Raw genomic sequence first — 18,946 nt, 5'->3', positions numbered from 1 at the left:
TACTTGGGAGGCTGAGGCAGGAGAATCGCTTGAACCCAGGAGGCGAGGTTGCAGTGAGCTGAGATCATGACACTGTACTCTAGCCTAGGCAACACAGCGAGATCCTGTCTCAAAGAAAAAAAGGTAAACAACTATTTTTAAACCTATGTGGTATGTGATATAAATGTGTGTGTATAGAGAAAAATGCAAAGAAACACATTTGAAATTGTTAAAATTGGATACCTGAGTAAGAGAGAATTGAAAGAAGATGGTGAGGAGATTAATAATTTTTCTTTACATATCTCTGGTTTATTTGATTTATTTAAAAGAATACATATTACCTTTTATAATAAAAATTCAATGTCACATAAAACTAAATAAAGTAAGTCTAGTGAAAGCAAACCCTAAAATGAGAACTGTTGTGTCAGTCCCCCATATGTTTATGCATCGGGTGCCAATTGTTTTCGCTCTGCTCTAAGACCAGCTACTGGCTGAGTGGTTGTCTGACTTGCTCATGTTCTTTGTGAATTGATGATCCCCAAGTCACCTGACAATTGTGTAACCTAACAAAATGCTGGACTTTATGTTTTCCACTACCTACTCTTTCTTATTTCTTTATGCAAAGTATACTCCATATTATGAAAGTAAATGCACTAGTGTCCAGCTCAGAGGAGCTTAAGTTCAAAGACAAGGTGATAGACTTCATTAGGCAAAAAACTTTTAAGATTTCATACGTCAGCAGGCATTTCCCCATGGATCAACCCCAAGAGAAAATGGGACCCAGCAAACATTTTACCTGACTGATTAGAACAAAAAGGCCGCTATGTACCACTCTTAGGCACAATTTCAAAGGGAGGACAGCACCATGCTCATTCGCTAAAGCCCTCTCCTAGTTACAAGAGGAACCTATGTGCATGTGCATGTGCGTGTGTGTGCGCGTGTGTGCATGTGCATGCGTGTGTATGTGTGTGCACATGTGTGTGTGCGTGTGTGTGCATGTGTGTGTGTATAAAGCCAGAAGAAATTTCTCAGGTTGCAAGCTGTGTCCTGCCAGCCAACAGTCAAGGTAATTTGGGGGAAAATAACATAATCAGCTTTTCCCACAAGGAGAGAGAGCACATGAAAATATGATGAATTTGAGTCAAAGAGTGGCCAACTTTCCATTTCCATTTCCATTTCCTGGAAAAGCTCCAGGGACTGAAAGTCTTGAGGAAGTGTATCTGTAGTTTTGTTTACTTGTTTTTTCGTATCTCTTAATGTTTGCATGGTTTTAAAAATCTAGATTTAACAGTAAAATTGCATTAGTGTTCGGTCAGTTACATTTGTACTTTAGATTGGGGTTTATAACTTAAATGTAATGTTTATAATTCAAACATAAAATACACTAACATGAGATCCTGACACTTACAATCTTACCTAGGAGCCTAAAATTCAACAGCCAAGGCTCTAGACACTTATTGGAGAATCTCATCCTTTAAAATTAGATCAATTGCAATATTTCTAAAGAGTGAATCTTGTACTCTGTATATGTGAGACTTATATCACGTAGCCTGGCCCTTGAGAAAGATGCACCTGTCTTGTCCTTTATTGCCTGTGAAATCCCAGGCGAGTCTGTGGGTAATTTGGCATTTCTGTTTTGCCCATCTGCTGAAAGAACTTGTTGGAGGTGACTCTTCTCTTTTTCTCTCAAGCTGTTGTACTTCAAACCCTTTGGTTTCTGGCTTTCAGATCACTGATAATTGAGGTGAAATAGCTGCAAACAGACTGGCCACTTGACTACTTAAGGACTTGATTATTATTATGATAGAAATAGGTAAGGAGTTATGAAACTTACTTCTTTTCCTCCTGGGGTGAGCAAAAGACTGGAGGAGTAAATAAAATATTTTTATTGCCAAGTCTATGTTGATTTACTTTGCCATCCCTCATTCACATTTTAGTAGTCAGTAGAAAAAGTTACCTGAATCTAATAGCTAAATCTCTGAAAAGCGGGTGAGGAAATGGAAGAAAAGGAGTAATAATAATAATATTTATCGAGTACTGTGGTGTGGCCAGACCTGCTAAAAACTTTTCAAAAAAAAAAAAAAAAAAAAAAAAAACTTTTCAAGATCACCTCACAAATCTATAAGGTCTGTATTATAATTATTACCATTTTAGAGATGACTGAAAAACTGAGAGCAGTAGTGGTTTGCCCCAAATTCCCCATCTAGTTAGTGGCACAGCTTATTTATAGAGTCCCTATAAATCCCAGTTAGCCTGGAACAGTCCCAGTTTACATCTTGAATCCTGAAGTAATAATGAATGGTATCTCCTGTTCCATTTCAAAAGCGGACTACACAAATTATATGGTCACTCTATCTCAAGGTTTCTTAATCTTGGTACTATTGACATGTTGGGCTGTAAGATTCTTTGTTGTAGGGGCTGTCCTGTGCACTGCCAGGTGTTTCACAGCATCACTGCCCTCCATCCAGTAGATGCCAGTACCACCCTCCACTTCAAGTAATGAAAAGCAACAATGCCTTCAGACATTTCCAAATGTCCCCAGGAGGGCAAAATTGCTCCTGAGAACCTACTGCATCTAAAGCTTATATTTATACAAATTTAACTACAAAAGGACAAAACAATCTATTTGTTACAACTGAACCTATGCAGTAGAGTGGTTGGCATATACCCTGTACTCAATAAAGTTATTTATTTTTGTAGAAATGGGATCTTGCTATGTGCCCAGGCTGATCTTGAACTCCTGGCCTCAAGCCATCCTCTGGCCTTGGCCTTCCAAAGTTCTGAGATTACAAGCACGAACCACTATCCCTGACCTAAAAGTCCATTTCTTTGGGGTGTCACTTGGCTTCCCAATTGTAGAGAGGTGCAGGGGCTAAACAAGTAATGAAAAAGATGACTAGAAGGGCTCTAGTGATAAAAATTGGTTTGTTGTGGCTGGGCGCAGTGGCTCACGCCTGTAATCCCCGTACTTTGGGAGGCTGAGGTGGGCGGATCACGAGGTCAGGAGATCGAGACCATCCTGGTTAACACGGTGGAACCCCGTCTCTACTAAAAATACAAAAAAATTATCCGGGCGTGGTGGCGGGCGCCTGTAGTCCCAGCTACTCGGGAGGCTGAGGCAGGAGAATGGCGTGAACCCGGAAGGCAGAGCTTGTGGTGAGCTGAGACAGCGCCACTGCACTCCAGCCTGCGCGACAGAGCGAGACTCTGTCTAAAAAAAAAAAGAAAAAGAGAAAAAAAAGTTGGTTTGTCGCAATTCTTATTAGAGAAGACTAAAACAGTGTAACTACAAAGTAACACAGCAACCTCCTTGCTGCCCATTCTAATTATGTAAAGTTCGAATCTTGATTCCATTGGGGCTTTTGCCTTAGTAATCGACATAAAAGCTAACGTGATAGAGAGTGTTACAGTGAGTTTCATACTGCAGCAATCTTCTTAGTATTAATTGCTTATCAGTGTTCTATTTCCTCCTACTCTTATACTTAGAAATGACCACCATTTCTTTCATACCACCATTTTCATTTATTAGCAATAACAGAGGAAATACCAATAGCACCAATTCAAAATGAATCCACATGACGTGTTTTATCCTTACAGCTGTAATAACTAGTAACTAACATGGATTGGAAAGCACTTCGCAAATGTAAAAAGTGCTGTACAGATACATTATAATTATCATCATTAACAAATTAGCCCGATTCTCCTAGTTCAAAAGGCACGTAAGGTCAGATACATGGGCTTCAGTGGGGCAAAATGATCACAACCTACAATGTGGCAATGGTTCACATGTGTTGGCAACAAGTTTTACCCCATGCAATCCTGCAGAGCTGAAGTTACACACCCTTCAAAATATGGGAGAATGAAGCTAAAAGTAGACAAGACAGTTTTTTTTTTAATTTAATGCTTTTTTTTTAAATAACAGACTCCTACTTCTTTTATATTAATGCCTAAATAGATAATATAATTAATCAAACTTCTAAATTGTACATTATAACAAAATTAAAATGTCTTATTTAAGGTGACAGCAAATTTTATTACTTTCTATGAGCTGATACTTCAGATACCATTAGAATTTCAAAGCATTCTGCAACTTCAAAGAGGTCAGATTGGTAAAATTTGTGCTTGCACACCCTCATGGAATATTGTCAGTATTCATTCCAAAATTGTTACTAGAACAAAACAGCTTTATCCATTCCCTTGCCAGCAGAAGTCTTGGCAAGAGATGGCTCTTGGTTGGACCATAAATAAAATTCCTTGAATCACCAGTATCTTGATTTAAGAAAGAAATTTTTACTGTGTCTTTCATACACAAAAGCTGATTAACAATGGTTAAAAAAACACTACTCCACTTTTTCACAGGTGTACAAAAGGAAATATAATGGAATTACATTCAACAATAAAGCTTAAAGTTCACTCTAGGTAATAGTTGCATTAACATTCACATACACAAGCACAGAGTAAGTATATTTCAGGAGTCTTATCATAGCATACAGCATACATATGGGAGATTGATTTCAGGTAACATCATAGGTGTTAGTAAGATTAGCAATTCAGAGTGTTATAGAAAAGGAAAACTAAACCAAAGAGAAGGTGTAGGCTAGCACACCAAGACAAGTCAGAATTAGAAGACTGAAAAATCTGCTCACTGTATGAGAAAACAATATTTTTCTTCAATTTTTGGGTCTTGATATAGTTAGAGAAGGTTGTGTATCAAAGTGCACATAATTGTTTCTTAGAAGAGAGAGAGAGAGAGAGAGAGATCATTTTATTTAGTAATACATGCAAGAGGCAGCCCCAGAGTGACCTGAAAGAGTAAAGCTGTGATTGGCAGGTGGCCGATATAATACAGATGTTTCAGGCAATTCTCTTAAAGCACTTCTGTAGCAGCAATGATCATTTAAATGGCTGTAGACTCAATTCTCTTTTGAGGAAAGTTTAGGGGAACTGTATTCATATTTCTCTTTAAAGATTTATAACTATAGACTTTCTCTTTTTTTAAATAAATCTATGAAACAACAAACAGCGAAAGGTGAGGTGTTGGGGTTTTCTTTTGCTTTTGCATAAGTATTGGAAAAGGATCTGACCTTTTCATAAACATTGTGTGCAAAAGAATTTTTAATAAAGTGAGCACAGGACATGTATAGGAAACACATCAGATCTGCTTCTGTTTCCCAGGGTGGTTCTCTGTTAAAACACTGAACTGTTGACTCGCAGGTAAGATGCAGATTTTAGGATAATGACATCACAGCCAATGGACTTTAGGGTCTCCTAAAGCCTTGTCAGTGGGGGTAGTTTTGTCTCCTAGAGCGTGGCCACCACCTCTTGAGTTGTAAGATTTAGAAAGTCTGGTCCCTTTTAGTTTACACTTCCCCTCCACACTGATAACTTCCGCTGTTTATTTGTCTTTGTTCTCTTGCCTTCCTTGTACCAATTAGTCTAAGCTGGCCCATCTCAGCCAATGTCTGGCACTCGCATACCCGCGGTGGCCACACATACCCAGTGGCCACAAACACCCAAGCTGCTCAATCTCAAAACTTTTCAGCCTGCCCTGCAAGTGTCATCAAGACAGGATCCCCGGAGCACAGGGCAGAGAGTCCAACCTCTCACTGGCGGGGCTGGGAAGCCTCTCCTTTGCGGCGGAGGAGAAAGGAAACTTGGGTCTGCTTTTTAGGTTCTGAAAACAAGCCAGAGTGGAGAGAAAGAGTTAACACCAGACTTAGTAAAGCTTTTACGACAAAACCTGTTAAATGCGTTCTAGACAGACACAGGGAACTTTCTGCAGATTTCTGAGGTCTCTAAGAGGGCTCACACAGATAGGAAAAAGGAGCAGGGAGTTGCTACATGGGAGAGATTTGCCATTATTACAAAAACTGGCTAAGTGGCTTATTTCCATTTGAGGACCTCACTGGTCACTGTTGTCAGTCGTGCTGTTCCCTTTCTCTTTTTTCTCCTGGGTCTTGTTACCCTTCTTCTTTTTCTTCTTTTTCTTGGTCTCCTCCTTTTTGCCGAAGGTTATGAAGTCACTTTTGTCAATTTGGTTGTTAGTAGGCTCCTGCCGGATGGAGATGATTGCAGGAGATCCTGGGATAATGAATTTGTCTGGCAACTCACCGGGACCGGATTGTTTGGGGTTGCCTGGTCCGTATTTAAAGGTCCAGCTGTTGCTGTTGACACCCGCACCAACTGGAGGGGACACTTCTCCTGCCTCTGGTTCTGAAAGACAAAACATTACAAATCATTAACGGGCTCTTGACGGTACACTGCTGGTAGAGTACAGAAGTACTGCATAGGCAGGTTGAGCCTCCCCAAAAAATCATGAGTTATTTCTTCAAATCTGAGGGCAAGGCAAGTGTTTACTTATTTATTTATTTGTTTAATTTTTTTTGAGACAGGATTTCCCTCTGTCACCCAGGCTGAAATGCAGTCACTGCAGCCTCGACCTCCTGTGCTCAATCAATCCTCCCATCTTAGCCTCCCAAGTAGCTGGAACTACAGGCACAAGCTACCATGCCAGGCTAACTGTTTAAAAAATTTTTTTGTAGAAATGAGATCTCACTGTGTTACCCAGGCTGGTCTCAAACTTCTTGGAGCTCAAGAGATCCTCCCACCTTGGCCTCCCAAAGTGTTGGAATTATAGACATGAGCTACCACACCCAGACAAGGCCAGTATTTACAGACAAGCAAGAGGGCAGGTTTTTTTCACTAGGATACCAAGAATCTGTTTTATAGGAACATATGTTTGGTTCTTTGTGAAGAATTTCCTAAAGAATACAGTTGTGATTATCTTGACTGGGAATGAGACGGGAAAGATACAGGCTAAAGGTAAAATATGCTCCTTTTAGTGTCTAGATTAAACTTTGGCTATAACTGTATTAGGATGTCTATTTTGTCCAAAACAAGAAAAATTAGTTGAATCAATTATTTGATCCGAATTTTATTGTAACAACCTTGAAGGATGGTGGGATGGAGCAGAGGAGAGATGGGAATACACAACATAAGAAGATGGAATCCTGTTGTAAATTGAGCCTACGTGTTTAGATAAAACATTGGGAGCCAATTTTACTTTCCAAGCCAAGTTCCTTCCCTCAATGTGCTCACAGTCTAGTTGGGATTACAGGCGTGAGCCCACTGCACCCAGCCTGTATCTGCTTCTTTTAACTTGCCTTCAGCTTAACAATCCTTCTTATTTTGGGACACTAGAAACCAACTTAATACATGCAATAACTTATTTTGGGAACTAGAAACCAACTTAATACATGCAATAACTAAGGTGTATGTAAAGTATTGTGGGACTCCAGAAGAAGAAATTGTTAATTATACTTGAGAAAGTTAATGGGGTTCCAGAGGAGGTGAAATCTGCCCTGAGTCTTGGGAAAACAATTACGCATCCACAGGAGTTTTCAATAGAAGACATTCCCAAGAGTCTGATTGGAAGACACACCATAAAGTATACCAGTGACTTCTAGAAGAGTAGAAGTCAGAGCTAGAGAGGAAGGGTAATGGTCTGTGTGGGCAAAGTGATCCCAGTGGCCATAACATTGGAACTCTGACATCATAGCAATGTTTATGTATCTGACACTGCTCTTTTCGTTGACATGTGAAAACTCCATCAAATAAACTGTTTATGTTCAATTACAGTTTAGGGTTGTCTACATCTCCTATTTCAATTTCCTATTACTTCTCTGTCTCCTCTAATTTGGTGTCCCTGAGCAGTAATTTTCTAACATAACTCATGTCAAGTTCATTGTATTACTTCCACAATCAATGGTCACATTTTAGTCCTCATCTTATCAAACCTCTCAGCAGCATTTGTCATCCCCTTCTTGAAACACTTATTCTCATGAGTTCTTTGTCATGTAGGACAATAACTCCAATAAGTTCTCAGATGGACTGGACCCCTGTTACAAAAGGCAGATTAACAAGAAAAAAAAGCAAACAGAAGTTTATTAACATGTATATTTCATATATACATGACAGACACCCAGAGAATGAGCGGTTCTCAAAAAGGTGGCTTAGAATTCCAACTTATATAGCATCTTCAACAAAGAACAGTAAATTTTTAAAAAAGTGTAAGACAAAGGAAAAGACCTTTAAGGACTTTTGAGTCTCTAATGGGTGGCTGCTTGGGGGAAGGCAAATGAATGGCAGATAAAGGCTAATTTGTAAAGCTTGTTAATGTCGATTCCTCCAGTACCATTTCCAGGCCAATAAGAGTCCAAAGTTGTCTTCAGTGGTTAACTTTTGTTCTTCCTGGTGGTAGGAGGCAGAGGAGGGAGGTAGAAGCAGGATAACTTTTGTCTTTGTAAATTTATGTTCTTTTAGGCAAATAGAGGGAGGGCAGAAGACCCCTCCTGTATCTGCTTCTTTTATTATTATTATCATTATTATTATTTTTTTTTTTTGAGATAGAGCCTTGCTCTGTTGCCCAGACTGGAGTGCAGCGGTGAGATCTCAGCTCACTGCAGTCTCCACCTCCCGGGTTCAAGTAATTCTCGTGCCTTAGCCTCCTGAGTAGCTGGGACTACAGGCACATGCCACTATTCCTGGCTTTTTTAAAAAATTTATTTTATTTTTTTGGTATTTTAGTAGAGATGGGGTTTCATCATGTTGCCCAGGATGGTCTCAAACTCCTAAGCTCAGGCAATCTGCCCACTTCAGCCTCCCAAAGTGCTAGGATTACAGGCGTGAGCCCACTGCACCCAGCCTGTATCTGCTTCTTTTAACTTGCCTTCAGCTCAACAATCCTTCTTATTTTGGGACAGCATATTCTGGCCCCAGACTGGCCCTGGACAGTCAAAACATTCTCCTGACCTTTCTCTCTGGCTGTTCTTTGTCAGTTTCCTTTTTCAGTTTCTTTGTCAGTCTCCTCATCTGTGTGTTGAAGCTTCCTTGGGTCTGGCCCTAGACTCTCTTCTCTATTTTCTCTTCACTCTCTCCTTTTGGGATCTCAGCCATATCCATGGATATAAATACTATCTGAATAAGCTGATGAGATGCAGACTTATATTTTAAGCCCACATCTCTCTGTGCTCCAATCTCATGTGTAACTGCCTATCTGGTATCCCCAGTTGGAAATCTCATGGGCATCCCGGACTGAAGGAATCTGAAATCAAACTCTTGATTCCTTGAATCTATTCCTTTCTAAATCTTTCCAGTTTCAGTAAATTACACCCCATTTACCCCATTTCTCAAGCCAGAAAGTTCAGAGCTAATTATTCATTTTTCTCTATTCTATTCTTCATTCTTCATTTATAATATATCATCAAGACCTGTCATTTCTGTCTCCTAAATATATCTTGACTCTGCCCTCTTCTCCCAATTTTCACTGCCACCACTCTTTCAGGACACCATCATCTCTTATATGAATTGCAGCAATAGTCTCCTTATTCAGTCTGCTTCCACTTTTGCTTCTCTCCAACCCTCCACACAGTAGCCAGAGTCATCTTCATTTCTTAAAGTCTCTCTTTAAAAATTGAAGTATAACAGCCAGGCGTGGTGGCTCACACCTGTAATCCCAGCCCTTTGGGAGGCTGAGGCAGGCAGATCACGAGGTCAGGAGATTGAGACCATCCTGGCTAACACAGTGAAACCTCATCTCTACTAAAAAATACAAAAAATTAGATGGGCGTGTAGTCCCAGCTACTCAGGAGGCTGAGGCAGGAGAATGGTGTGAACCTGGGAGGTGGAGTTTGCAGTGAGCCGAGATCACGCCACTGCACTCCAGCCTGGGCGACACAGCAAGACTCTGTCTAAAAATAAATAAATAAATAAATAAAATTTAAGTATAACATACATATAGCAAAATCCTTTAAAAATAGAAATCAGATTATATCACTCCTCTGCTTAGGCTTTCTATTGCCTTGAGAAAAAAAAAAAACAAAACTCCTTACCATGATACGTAAGTCCCTTCAATAATCTGATTTTTATTTCTTCTCCACTCTCATCTACAAATCTCCCTCTTACTATTATACTCTATCCATACAGGCCTTCTTTCAGATCCTCAAATACTCTTTGGAGTTGTCTTTTGCTGTTGTTTGTTAGAGATAGGTTCTCACTCTGTCACCCAGGCTGAAGTGCAGTGGTGCAAGCATTGCTTGCTGTAACCTCAAACTCCTGGACTCAAGCGACCCTCCTGTCTCAGCCTCCCAAGTGTCTGGGACTACAGGCCACCATACCTGGCTCCTTGGAATTCTTTTTACTTCAAGATCTTTACACATCTGGTTTGCTTTTGTCTTGAATGATCTCTTATCCATTCTTAGCATGACTCCTCATTCTTCAAGTCTATGTTAAATGTAACCTCCTCGGAAAGGCATTCTATGACATTCCTAGCCAAACAGCACCCCCTTAGCCTATTAGTCTCTATCACTGTAAGATTCACAAAGGCAAAAAATATATCTGTTTATTCACCAATGTATAACCAGTGCCTAGCACAATTCCTGGCCCATAACAGGTATTTAGTAAATACTTGCTGGATGAATGAATGAAAGGACTGATGTGAGAAGTAAAAGTGGTACCCACTCTTTAGCAGACCAAACAACTCTCCAGTGAGGCACTTTTGGGGTCCCTAAAGACAACGATGTAATGCATGTAAAGTGCTAAACTTGATGCTTAGCACAATGCAAGAATTCAGTAAATGGTATCACATATGGGCAATTATATATAATGCAGCTCTTGGGGCTTAGAAGGCCAAGATAAAGATACTACAAATTTACAGCAGGCAGTGAGGAGAGGGGGCAAGAAATTTTCTTCTCTCTTCCAAACCCTTTTCCTTACACCAAGCTTCCCCCGGCAGAGCTGACACAATAGCACTTTAGGGATGAGAAACAATTTTTTTCTCTGAGACTACTGTCTTTGATCTGTCTAAGTTAATCAAATCTGCAATTGAGCTCAGCCAGAATCTGCTTGTTTAACCTTTAAAATACAGGTCCTGTCTCTGAGAGACTGAGAAAAGAGAGAAATGTCAGGCCTCTGAGCCCAAGCTAAGCCATCATATCCCCTGTGACCTGCACGTATATATCCAGATGGCCTGAAGCAATTGAAGACCCATAAAAGAAGTGAAAATATCCTTAACTGATGACATTCCATCATTGTGATTTTTCTGCTCCACCCTAATTGATCAATGTACTTTGTTATCTTCCCCACCCTTAAGAAGGTTCTTTGTAATTCTCCCCACCCTTGAAACCATACTTTGCGAGATCCATTCCCTGCCCACAAAACATTGCTCCTAACTCCACCGCCTATCCCAAAACCTGTAAGAACTAATAATAATCCCACCACCCTTTGCTGACTCTCTTTTCGGACTCAGCCCGTCTGAACCCAGGTGAAATAAACAGCCTTGTTGCTCACACAAAGCCTATTTGGTGGTCTCTTCACACGGACGTGCGTAACAAGAAATGTATTTAAAAGCCTCTGATTTGGCGCCTAAAACTGGGTTTCAGCACCACTCCACAGTCCTGTAGTTGCCCTCAGAGCCCAAAATAGAAATTTTTCTTCAACCATAACCAGGACTCTGCATGAGGCCTAAGCACTGTCATCTGGAAATGCAGAACACAGAGATATCTTCATCTTGCAGAGTTAAAGGACATTAATGGCTGTGTGTATTGGCAGAGGGAGCCCCTCACAGCAGGACTGCCAAGAGTTAATCCACTTTAACTTGTCACTGAGCTTCCTGGTTCTATATGACTCAGCCTAAACTCCAGGAAGTGGAGATCTAGTCAGGTGCCTCCTCCACATGTCCAGCTTCCACAGAGCAGAACAAGGTGTGGTTTCTCCAGTTCCTCACAGACCACTGTGCCTCACCTGTTCTGGTTGTTGTATAAACAAACATCTCTGAGAGCTCAGCAGCATGTAGACTGTGACTCATTCCACGTAAAACAAAAGCTTAAGGATCTGACAAACACTGACTGGCCTCCTAATCTGAGTTCCTTTTGGCTAAGAGCACTCAAGACACTTGTCTGGCTTTGCGTATAAAATGTCATGCCTTTGGGGCAGAATTAAGGAGATACTCCCTTTTGAAGAAGATGAAAACGGAAGAAGCACATTTCTACCCCTAACCCCAATCAGGGGCCAGGCTCAGCAAATGATCAAAGAAATGTTTCTTCTTTCAGTGCTGCCTCCTTTCCCTTCTAGGATCTCTGGCAAGTCCCCTCCCTTACGCTCCCAGGGTCCTAGCTCACCCTCAGGCAAAGACAAGACTGAGGATGCAGTCAAGACTCAAATGAATGGGCCTGTTAGAGGCTAGAAAGAGGATTTCAGACAATATAAATCTGGTAGGGGTCTGAATCTTTAGGCAGAGCCCTTCCCAGACTATAGATTACAACCCAATAGGATTTAATAGGATTTAAAAGTTTATTTAACAGAGTATGATCATAATTATACAAAATATGGTTTTGTTTTTTTATTGGATTAGCCAATATCTTCACAATGGGTAGGGATACATTTTAAAATCAGAACAACCTATATTTTAATGAAAACATACAGATCTTCACTTCTACTTTAAAAACTGCCCTCTGGGGCTAGGAACGGTGACTCACACCTAAAATCCCAGCACTCTGGGAGTCTGAGGCGGGTGGATCACTTGAAGCCAGGAGTTCAAGACCAGCCTGGGAAACATGGTAAAACCCCATCTCTACTAAAACTACAAAAATTAGCCAGACTGTGCTGGTGCATGCCCGTAATTTCATCTACTTGGGAGGCTGAGGCATGAGAATCACTTGAACCCGGGAGGCGGAGGTTTCAGTGAGCTGAGATTGCACCACTGCATTCCAGCCTGGGCGATAGAGCAAACAAACAAAAAACCCTGCCCTCTGGAAACAGCTGGTCACTTCATGTCATCCTATAATCCAATTTGGGCACTTCCCTTAGGCACTGCCCAGGAGTCTTTTTGGCAAAATTTCCAGCTTTCCTCTTTCATGCTAAACTAACCCTGGCTGTCTGAGTTGATGGAGTTGAGCCTCAGGGACTAGAAATGATCAGGTCAGAGGCTTTGCCAAGGCAAATGCCAGGAAAGGGCCAGAAGATTGCGAAGCAAATGCCAGGCCTGTTAAACTCACCCTCATCCCCATTTAGAACTGTTCTGTTAAGGCCAGGAGGGCTTTTCTGATTTACACTGACTTTCCCTAATAGAAGAACACAAATTCTTTTTGACCAAGGATACTATTTTCAGGAAAGCTCTCAGAGGGGCATGTGCTGGAGGGTGTTGGAGGGTGTTCACTTTTCTTTTCTTCTCTTCATCTTGCTTTGTTCTCTTTCTGTTCTTGAGGACTTGCCCTGGTTCTCTCACTAGTGCATAGTCCTGGGCCATTTACGTAAATATCTCTGAGCCTCAGTTTCTTCATCCATAAAATGGAAATGATCCCCTTCCTGTCTACATCACAGGGTTGTCGATGTAGTTAACATTTATTGTGCCCTTCCTGTGTGCGTGCAACAGAGTTAAACAGATCTACACGCCACATAGGTTTTGGTCCTGACAAGAGCCCTATGAAGTAGATACTTCTAATATCTCTGTCTGTGTTATGTGTCTCTTTTAGAGATGAGGGGACCAAGGACCAATGGTCACATGGTCACTAACTGGTGGAGCCTGGGACTCAAAACTAGGGAGTCTGACTCCAACTAGGAGACTCAGATCCCGAGCTGTATAACAAGGTCGTCCTTTGAAAACCCTAAAGCGTTATACAAATGTGCCAATTATTATGGTTATTGCCTGTTTTGTTACTACTATTTGTGAGGCACAGAGATGCCAGCAGGAGCCCTAAGCCAGAATGAGATGAAAGAAGGAGTGGAGGTGGGGGAAGGGGTGCGGATGCAGCCGGGCTCCAGGTTTCGGCTCCGCCCCTTTGGTCCCCATTCATCCCTTTGTTACCAGCTCTGGGATTTCAGTGCCGAGGTTAATAAAGAGCTTCCAGAAAACCCATCATTTTGATTAAAGCCGGGGACTATCTTGCCAGACAGCACTCTGGAGCCTGCCTACCGCCCACTCTGCTAAGTCAGTGCAGCCGGCAAAGGCTATTAAATGATTACAGTCGTTTCCGGCCCAGCCCCAGACAGCTCCCCTGGACTGCTCGTTCTTCGGCGCGGGCAGCTGTTGCTGCCTCTCGATGCCCAGGAAAGAGTCAGGGCACCGAAGGCTGTGCAGATTCCGGGTTTGCAAGTGAACTTTCCGCGCAGGGACACTGCGCCTCTCCCTCCTCCTTATTTCCGCTCACCACCCAAGTCAGCCACTGCAGTCTTTTTCAAGCAGCCCCGATTTCTTTTGCTCCTTCTTGGCTTTGGGCATCAATTTAATCAACCTCTCTCTCTGTCTCCCTCTCTGTCAGAATTTGGCCGATTGTAGAATGATAGTATATACTCAGGCTGACCAAAAGGCAAAAACCATCCGCCATCAACCGCTGAAACAGCCCAGGTTGTAAAACATCTCAAGCTCCTTCCCCGCCCCCTATTTCGCCATCTGTGGGGTTTGTTGGACCGACTGTCCGGACAAGCTCCGCCTTCTCCCACACCTTCACCCCCAACCCCAGCCAGTCCTTTATGAATTGAGCAGACCTAATCTGAGTAATCACAGCCCACGAAACACAGGAGAATCGTGGTCTGAAACCCAAATCCTGTCCAGGATCAGAGAGAGAGGGAAGAAGCTAAGCCCACCTGGGCTAGCATTTCCAGCACTTCCCCTCTGCTGCTTAGTCCTTCAATAGACAGTGGAAAGACTTTTCCATGGAAACAAGGGAATGTAAAAATATACTCCCTGTTCTCTGTAAGATCTTAGGCTCTGTAATCAGAATAGTAGGCTTAAACCTGGCTACATCATGTAAATTATGTGCTGTTGGGCAAATTATTTCATAATCAGTTTTCATCCGTAAAAAAAGATCATAGTAGTGCCCGCCCCATAGGGTTGTTATAGATTAAATGTAATTATCCTTATACAGCACATAGCGTAAGTGCATGGCGCAAAGTAAACACTCATTAAATTTTACTTATTAAGATCAGAGCAGCAGAAGATTCATTTGTTTAAGGACTATTGATTGCTTATTATGGATTAGACAGTTTATTGGGTATTTTGCATGTATTTAATTTTAAATGATTTAATTACAATTAATTAAAGCTATTATAAATGTATTTATCTAAATACATATGTAAAGCATATTTATTTTATAAAAAAGGAATCCAAAGGCTTAAATTACAGCAAGATAATTTGTCCTAAATCACACAGGATTTTTATTTTTTTTTTTAGAGACAAGGTCTATATCTGTTGCCCAGGTTGGAGTACAATGGTGAGATCATGGCTGACTGCCAGCCTGGACCTCCTGGGCTCAAGTGATCCTCTCATCTCAGCCTTCTGAATAGCTAGGACTACAGGTGTGTGCCACTATGTTTGGCTAATTTTTTTTTTTTAACATATAGAGATAGGGGCCAGGCACAGAGGCTCATGCCTGTAATCCCAGCAATTTGGGAGGCCGAGCCAGGTGCATCACCTGAGGTCAGGATTTTGAGACCAGCCTGCCCAACATGGTGAAACCCTGTCTCTACCAAAAATACAAAAATTAGCTGGGCATCGTGGCAGGCACCTGTAATCCTAGCTACTCGAGTGTTTGAGGCAGAAGAATCACTTGAACCCGGGAGAAGGAGGTTGCAGTGAGCCAAGATTGCGACAAGAGCAAAACTCCGTCTCAAAAAAAATAAATAAATAAATAAAAATTAAAAATTAAAAAAATATATATATATATATAGAGAGAGAGATAGGGCCTTGCTGTGTTGCCCAAGCTGCTCCTGAACTCCTGGCCTCAAGCAATCTTCCCACCTCTGCCTCCCCAAAGAGCTAGGATCACAGGTGTCAGCCACCACATTCAGCCCCACAAAGGGATTTCATAATGAAGGTGAAAAACTATTCTCACGTTGACTCCTTGGCTCAATAATCAAATAGTTTTTGTTTGTTTTGTTTACTTCTTGTGAAGCCTTGGGGATGAGGGAAGAGACAGAGCTGAGCTCCATTCATAGGCCTAGCATTCTGATCTATAGAGCAGCTGGGAGAGTGGTGTGTGTGTGATTGGATGTCAGGCTTAGCAATGGGGAGGCCAATCTAATACCACTCCCCAGAGGCTGCTAGACCTGCTACTCCTGGGTGTTTCACCCTCTTTGGGTGGAATGAGTTGAGCTGGAAGAAGATTTTTTGGCTGTTTGGTGCCCCAAGCTACAGCTGGGCTAATTTTCAGTAATCTTGGAGCGGAAGAGATAAATACACTTGGCATATTTTTAAAGCCACAGCTCTTGCTTTGTGCCCAAAATAACTCTGCCATTTCTAGGTTAAGAGTATAAAGACATCATGTGCTGCGAACCCAGATTCAAACATTGGAATGGCTGGTCTCCGTAGTTAGCTAAAAAAAACCTCACATTTCTTCTTTCCATGAGTCCCCCGCAACCCAGCAGGGCTCAGGCTGCACAGTTTTCTCTACCTTGTTTCCTGGTTGCTAACATCCCCTGGGATGTAGGGAAGGCAATTTCCCTTTAGAGTCTCTTCTCAAAATACCCCCTCTTCAGTTGGCTGTCATATCCAGGGGGTAACACAATGCTTAAAATGTAGGTTCTTGGGTAACAAAGACTTGAGTTGGAATCTGCTTCACCACTTATTTGTGAACTTTGAGTGAGGCACTTGGCCTCTTAGCTCCCATTCTCTCATATGCAAAACAAAGATAACAATAACCATCTAATGGGATTGTGAACATTAAAAAGAGACAAGGCTTATAAATCACACAGATCAATGTCTGTCATGCAGAAACTCTGAAATAAAGAATGGGTATTATTACTATGTAGTATTCCTTTACAAATCCAACTCCCACTTTAACCACCTATTCCCAAATGTAGTACTTCCAGAAATTCTCTTTTCCAAGGACTCTCTCCCCATCAGGCTCTGCTCCTCCTAGGGGATTGAAGACTTTGGGCTGTGACATTTTCCAGCTTAGAAATGGTTGCTAGGTTACTCTCCATAGCCCTCTGAAGAAGGAAGTGAAGGAGGCTGCTTAGACATGGTGGAAAGCACACTGGACGAGGTATCAAAGTCTTGGGTTCAAATCTCAGCTCTGGCATTCTGCTTTCTACTATTTTCTAGGATACTCTTTGATTAACATTGACTTACAGTTTCTTCATTTGTAAAATGGATATAATAGCTACCTCCCAGAGGCATTGTTATTTATTCAACTAAACTTATTATTTACAAGCCCAGGCACGTGGCTCACGCCAGTAATCCAGCACTTTGGGAGGCCAAGGCAGGTAGATCACCTGAGGTCAGGGGTTCAAGACCAACCTAACCAACATGGTGAAACCCTGTCTCTACTAAAAATACAAAATTAGCCTAGTGTGGTGGCGCAAGTTTGTAATCCCAGCTACTTGGGAGGCTGAGGCAAGAGAATCACTTGAACCCAGGAGGCAGAGGTTGCAGTGAGCTGAGATTGTGCCATTGCACTCCAGCCTGGGCAACAAGAGCAAAACTCCATCTCAAAAAAAAAAAAAACTTATTTACAATAAATCAGACATTAAATTAGGAATTAGGGATATAAATATGAATAATATTAGGACAAGTACTCTGTTCTCAAAGAATTACAGTACAGTGGGAGGAAAAGACAAGTAAATGAATAAATACAATAATAGTTTTAAAGGATAAACAAGGTAGATAAATTCTGGCATAAAGATGGCATTAAACTTTCTAGAGACGGTGTGTGCAGTGGTTAAGAGCACAGACTCAGAAGTCAGACAATTCTGCTTCAGATTCTGGTGCCCTTACTAGATGTGTGATATTATTTAATCTTATGGGTCTCAGTTTTCTTAGCAGTAAAATGGGTATATTAATACACAAATTTCTGGGTGTGGTTATACAGATTAAAGGAGTTAATACTTGTAAAGTGCTTAGAATAATACTTGGCACATGGCTTAACTGTTCAATACAGGTTAGCTATTATGATTCACAAGCAAATTTTCTCCTCTGTTTGCTCTAGCATTTTTAACTGTGGAGGTTAAGTCTGTTGATGATGACGTCACCGAGTTAAGTGACATATAGCACTAGCTCGAGGTGGGGATAGAAGGCTCAGAGGGAAGTATGTAACAAGTGCAGTTCAACCACAGGTAAGTGAATGCCAATTTGCCAATTTGATATTTTTATATCCTATGATTCTGTAATTCTACTTCCAGAAATTTATCCTATATAAATACTAGTAAGCATGCATAAGAAATATGTATAAGAATGTATATTGCATTGTTTAGAAAACATAGATACCAACAGGAAATTGGATAAATTATGATATACGTATACAACATAGTACTATACCCTTACTCAAGAAGATTGTGGCAAGTCTATATGTACTAATGGAGAAAGGTGTTTGTTAACATATGCACACACACAAGCTGTATAATATGTATAGCATTATCCCATTTTGCTTTTTGAAAATCTCTATATAGTCATGCGCCCTATAATCATGTTTCAGTCAACAGTGGACCACACATATGACAGTTGTCCTATAAGATTATAATAATATATTTTTATTGTACTTTTTCTGTGTTTAGGTATGTTGAGATACACAAATACTTATCATTGTGTAACAATTGCCTACGGTATTCAGTATAGTAATATGATGTACAGGTTTGTAGCCTTAGAGAAATAGGCCATATGATAAAGCCTAAGTGTGTAGTATGCTATATCATCTAGGTTTATGAAAGTACATTCTATGATATTTGTACAATGAAAAAACTGCCTAACGACACATTTCTCAGTGTATCCCCATTGTTAAGTGATGCTAGAAATATTTGGAAGAGTGAACCCTAAAGTAAACATGGAAGTTGGGTGGTAATGATAGTTTCAATAATGATGTCAATATAGTTTTATCAATTGTAATGAATGTATCACTCTGGGCAGGATGTCATTGTGGCGGGGGTAGGGGGCATTGTGCACGTGGGAGAGCAGGAGTGCATGAGACTCTACACTTTC

General features: G+C 41.1%; 1 protein-coding gene across 16 annotated transcripts in view; it reads right to left on the bottom strand.

The window, feature by feature from the left end:
- Positions 1 to 3,481: 3,481 nt before the first annotated feature.
- Positions 3,482 to 18,946, bottom strand: part of LOC103885453 (protocadherin alpha-C2) — a 216,067-nt gene continuing 200,602 nt past the window's right edge. For 12 of the 16 annotated variants that reach the window (XM_017959957.3, XM_017959960.3, XM_017959956.3 and 9 more), the window contains one exon: positions 3,482 to 6,192. In XM_017959957.3, the coding sequence (XP_017815446.2) occupies positions 5,882 to 6,192 (311 nt within the window). In that variant the 3' untranslated portion in view covers positions 3,482 to 5,881. The remainder of the gene's footprint in view (positions 6,193 to 18,946) is intronic. The other 4 variants (XM_017959963.3, XM_017959971.3, XM_017959962.3 and 1 more) reach the window with 1 other exon arrangement.

The sequence above is a fragment of the Papio anubis genome, chromosome 5 (genome assembly GCF_008728515.1).
Source record: "Papio anubis isolate 15944 chromosome 5, Panubis1.0, whole genome shotgun sequence".
Classification (NCBI taxonomy): Eukaryota; Metazoa; Chordata; class Mammalia; order Primates; family Cercopithecidae; genus Papio; species Papio anubis.
Note: the sequence above shows the minus strand (reverse complement) of the source record. Positions and strands in the feature narration are given on the sequence as shown.